Source organism: Oncorhynchus gorbuscha, linkage group LG23 (assembly GCF_021184085.1).
Source record: "Oncorhynchus gorbuscha isolate QuinsamMale2020 ecotype Even-year linkage group LG23, OgorEven_v1.0, whole genome shotgun sequence".
NCBI classification, from domain to species: Eukaryota; Metazoa; Chordata; class Actinopteri; order Salmoniformes; family Salmonidae; genus Oncorhynchus; species Oncorhynchus gorbuscha.
Genome location: NC_060195.1, coordinates 21961350 through 21966387, shown reverse-complemented (window position 1 = coordinate 21966387; position 5038 = coordinate 21961350). Strand labels below are relative to the sequence as shown.

The following is a 5038-nucleotide window of genomic DNA, read 5'->3' as shown; positions in this document are numbered from 1 at the left end:
TGTACATTTTGACCCCGAGTAATTCACATACTATCAAAATGAAATCAAAAGTCGAATACAACAAAATCTTCTTTCCTTGGTAAAGGTTGATTTTCTTCGAGCACTTGTCCTTGACGAAACAACAACATGAAATGTTCAGAGTTCTTCCCATCTACAGCATCAAGTGCATTTATGAAGTCTTGAGTTAAGGGCATGTCTTTAGTTCTCTAAAACCATACGTTTAATATGGTTATTAAATTCATATCTCATTTGAGTCAATTATTTTGATAATATCGGTGAATTTTAGACGCCTCCGAAAACATAATGTTTGGGCGCAAAACTCTAAACGTATCTCCATATCTTTACAGGTGAGAAGTGTAAAACGCAGGCGCTCCGTAAGTCTGAGATCCTAACATGAAAGGTGACAGTACCGCATGACTTGGCAGAAAGGGTAATTGGGTGGTGCAGACTAGCCCGCCTGGTCCGTGACCTGGGTAGCCCGTGTGCATTGACAGATGGCTCATGGGAGGAGACGAGCTGAGTGGACTCAGGCTTCCTAGTCCATTGCTCTGGCCGTTCTGGCCACCGCCCGTCGGGGCGCTGGTATCTGCGCCAGGGTTTTGTTTCTTCCACTTGGTCCGTCGGTTCTGGAACCAGATTTTGACTTGAGTTTCAGTCAAACTGAGTGACAGTGCCAAATTGAGCCTCTCACACACAGAGAGGTATCGGGTGGACTTGAATTTGTTCTCCAGTGCAACAAGTTGTTCGTAAGTGAATGCTGTCCGGGCCCTTCGGGGCTTACCCGACTTTGAATCGGAGCCAGAGCGCTTTCTCTTCGGCTTTCCTTGATTACTTTGTCCATTCGACCCTGACTGTTGAGTTTGCTGTCCACCAGGACTTCTTGGGCTCTTGCTCGCCTGGTCGTCGTCATCATGGTGTCCCAGTTCCCCCTCCGCGTTTCCAGTTAGTGCGCTGCTGCTCTCCTCACTACACACGTCATCCTGCATCTCGCTGTCAGAGTGGGAGCCTCTTTTGAAATCATTCTCGCATTCTTCGGATCTGTAGGCACACATGAACCCCTCCTCTAGAAAGAAAAAAAGACACGCCATTGAGTCATTTCAAAATTAGAACCACACCAAGTTAATTAGACTGACAATATTCAATAACTTGACTAGCCTAATTAACATAGGATTTGCTCAAGAAAATATGAAGTGATGAAAAACAATGCCAGCTAATGGATAACCTTTATCCTTTCACCATCCTACAAAGTGATTGATGGAGGTGTAATGTTGTTTTTATGTCCATGTTGTGTATTTATGTAGACGAGCCTAATACCGTGTCAATAGTGTAAGTATTTATTACAGTTAACCTAAATAATATGCTGGGTAAAAAATGGAAAAGGACACAAACAACGTAATTCATGTTAACAATTTTATGTTAGGCTAACAATGAAATCGTGAAAACTGCGTTTGATATGGTCTACTTTCAGACACCTTTAAGAAAAATACTTGAGGAAGCTTAATTATTTTGGAAAATATGTCATACTTTAGAAGGCCATATATGCTAAATATTCTAACATTAAATAGATATTCAAAATCCATTTATGTTATTGTGGAGTGGGTAACAGGTGCGCTATCTCGCTTTAATAGCTGGGTGCTGTGCCATATGTAAAGCTATACAAATATAGAGAGTCGCACACTCTCTATATATATATATATACTCCCAGTAATTTATTTGGTAAAAACATGAGACAATGACATCCAATGAAATCCCAAATTCAAGAACATTGGTAAAAGGTGGAATTACACTTTTTTTTGTTGGGACACAAACGTCACCTCAGGCTAATGCGTGCAGTTATGCCTTGGTCGTAGCATCACGAGACGTGCCAAAGCCATTGTTTTTATGCAAGTGCCTAGGGGATAATTAGCCTATAATTGCTCCACGCCTGTGTGAGGGCGGTTTGCATAGTGGTATTCAAAACATTAGTCAACAAACAATTGTTACACTATATAGGCCTTTACAAATACAAATATTCAAATGCGCAGATCAGCAGAATTAATTCGACAAATAGCTTCTTAGGATCATGATGACATGTAGGAACAATTTGAGATATTTTGGCCTTACTTCCCACAGCACAATAAAGCCTGCAAAAATAGATGCTTTGGGGTGTAACAAATAGACATCTGGATAGAACGATTGTGATTGAATGTAGGAAAATATAGCCTACATACCAATGACAGCGCAGCCATATAGTCTACAAGTTTGGCCTGAATGATAAAGGATCGTTTAGACCTCGAGGATGCATGGTATTTCATCTATCGAGACATGTACATTAGGCCGAAATTGTTCAATAAGGATATTGTTTGTCAAACCTTCAAGGTTTGTTTGATTTTAAGAGATACAAGTTAAATAAACAAAGTCAATTATTTTCAGGAGTACCCCACGAAATTCAAATGCGGGCCACTTTTACCCACAAGCACCGTCTTATGACAAAACAGTGCAATACCAACATAAAATAAAACGAATGTTTGCATCAGCCTACTTACTTTTGAATTATTGAATCAAAACTCACATTTTCCCATCAAGGTTTGCGCGTCTTCAGCATTGTTTGTTGACACAATTTTGTACATTTGCTAAAGCCTGTTTGTGTGATCGTCTACGGTTGGCTTTTACGTTTAAGCTATAGCCCATGTCCCTGTTGGAAAGGGCTTTAATGTTTATATTGGCAACATAAACAATATCTCACTAATCCACATCATGTCTTCATATTCAATTATTTTTATATAATATTAAGAACAATTATTTTTTTGTCAGTTGGTTTGCTAAGTATGTCTGTTTTTTTTAACCAGGTAGTTAGTACATAACAAATCACCCGGACAACATGATAACCGCAGTGTCCTCTCCTCTGACTAGGTTGGGTTATATTTAAATGCATAGCCATTAATGCGGTTACGGAGATCAATGTAGACCTATCTAATTCATGAAATAATTGTTCCCTTTTTTTAGTTGAAAAATGACAGTGGGGGTGATGTGTTTATCTTATAGCAGCAGAGACAATCTTAATCGTGTGTCTTCTTTCTGGGATCAATATCTACCCTAATAAGTATAATAGGTTTTAATCGTGTAATTATCCGAATTTTGACCCTATAATTTAGTTGTTGAAGGAGTCAGGCAAGCTGCCTGAAAGAGATATACTCAATTCGATAATAGGATATCGACCTAGCCTCGTTCTGCATGCCACTCTGGGGCGATTTTCGCCATTATCCTGCTGCATCTTTAACCTCGCAAAGCACCTTAAATTAAACGTAATCGAAGGGTTTTAATTGTTTTTTCTTTAGTTATTACAAACCGTTTTTTATCTGGGTAGCCTAAGGGACTAGGTGCATGGATGGAATATTACATATCCATTACATATAACCTTTACCTCAGATATGATCATATTTATTTCTGAGTTAAAATTTCTGAGCGAAAAAAGCGTTCCAGAATATAGAATACAAAGTTAGATGTGAAAAATACAAACTGAGGAACTCATAGATCTGAAACAACTCGCAGGTCCCTCTAGCTTCAAATACATAGGCTAACCCAGTGTTTCCCAAACTCCAAGTGGTGCAGGTTTTGTTTTTTTGCCCTTACATTACACAGCTGATTCGATTATCAAGGCTTGGTGATTAGTTGATTATTTGAATCATCTGTGTAGTGCTAGAGCAAAAAAATACACTTTACTCCCTGGGGTCCCGAGAACAGAGTTCGGGAAACCATGGGCTAGCCTATAAAGCAAACACTCATCAAGTTCTGTCTCGTTATGATCGACACAAATAGGCTTGACGTGGTTTTACAAGAATGCCACATATGTCAGTAGGCCAACTGAGCAACTTTCGAAGACATCTGTGTAGCCAACAAGAGCCAAATGTAGGCTACCTAAGATGTCTATTTCAAATCGGATTTTTCAGAGATATGCACAGGCCTACAGCATAACAACAACACTGTTAGAAAATACAATACAAATATACAAAAAACTAAAGCTACAAAAATAAACTTACTTAGTCCTGTAGATTTTTGACATGTGTCATAGTCGTCTGCATAAGACTTCTGCTCTACATCATGATTCGAGTCATCACCTCCACGGTTCTCTGTCCCGAAGGCGAATTCGCTGCCTGTCCGGTTAGGATTTGGCTTTTTGCTCGTAAATTTATTTGGGTCCAAAATGTCCAAAACCGAAAATGAAGTGGTCCGGTGAAGCATTGGCATTGCTACCGGAGCCGGCTCTTGACGTGGAGAGTTGTTTCGACTGTCCGCTTGCAGTATGTCTCTACCCCCGGGGCAGGAAAACACCGACAGTGCGTTGGCAGAGAGCCGCTTCTCGCCGTGATTGTCCATGCTTTCCGGAGCGGCCACGACGATCACAGCTGTTTGGGCAGTCACACCGGACGCTGGCGGAGCAGCAACTGAGACGTCTCCCACCTGAACCTTTTCCCTGTTCATGACTTCCTTATCAGAGCTTTAGCACCAAGACAATAAACTTAAGCTTCTCTTACAACCGAAGAAGACATACTAGCGCATGCAATTTGAGAAAAGTAGGCTATAATGTCTGGTGCAATATTCCTTCACAGCTTGCGTTGCCAAACCCCCTTTTACAGCTGCACTACTCTGGTCTTTGTTACTCACGGCTGACAGCCAGGAGGTGATGGTTCACTGTTGGATGTTGGTCTCCCTTGCTCAACTACTTTTGGGGGTTTGAACCATCCCCTCAGGACCCTCCAACGTTTATGTCATGCACGCACACCTCGCTCTCGCGCCACCTCCCACCCTCGTTCAGTCGTAGCCAAAACTTAGACACAAGCTACGCCTTATTTATGCATTCATATTCAACTGTGGGTTGTAATTGGCTACAAATGAATCCCATGGTTCTAATAGCCTATTATCTCCGTCTGCGCGCGTGAGGGGTAACAGTGGCGCACTGAGAGTGAGGGGTGATATGGTTCCTGATATACTCAATTTCATCTGAACTCCTGAACTGCATGGAAAGGCTCTAAAAAGGTTTATTTTTATTTCCTCCCTC

General features: G+C 41.0%; 1 protein-coding gene across 1 annotated transcript; it reads right to left on the bottom strand.

Moving 5' to 3' along the window:
* Nucleotides 1-341: 341 nt before the first annotated feature.
* Nucleotides 342-4742, bottom strand: nkx1.2lb (NK1 transcription factor related 2-like,b). Its single transcript, XM_046322970.1, has 2 exons — nucleotides 4020-4742; nucleotides 342-1063 (listed from the first exon to the last, which is right to left on the bottom strand). Exons 1-2 carry the CDS (start codon nucleotides 4459-4461, stop codon nucleotides 342-344), a joined length of 1164 nt encoding a protein of 387 aa, XP_046178926.1. The 5' UTR covers nucleotides 4462-4742.
* Nucleotides 4743-5038: the final 296 nt, after the last annotated feature.

Excerpts from the sequence above, each read along its gene's own strand:
- nkx1.2lb (XM_046322970.1), bottom strand. The coding sequence starts at position 4,461 with ATGAACAGGGAAAAGGTTCAGGTGGGAGACGTCTCAGTTGCTGCTCCG. Across the intron at positions 1,064-4,019 it reads TCAAAAATCTACAGGACTAA|AGGAGGGGTTCATGTGTGCC; the intron begins GTAAGTTTATTT and ends TTTTCTTTCTAG.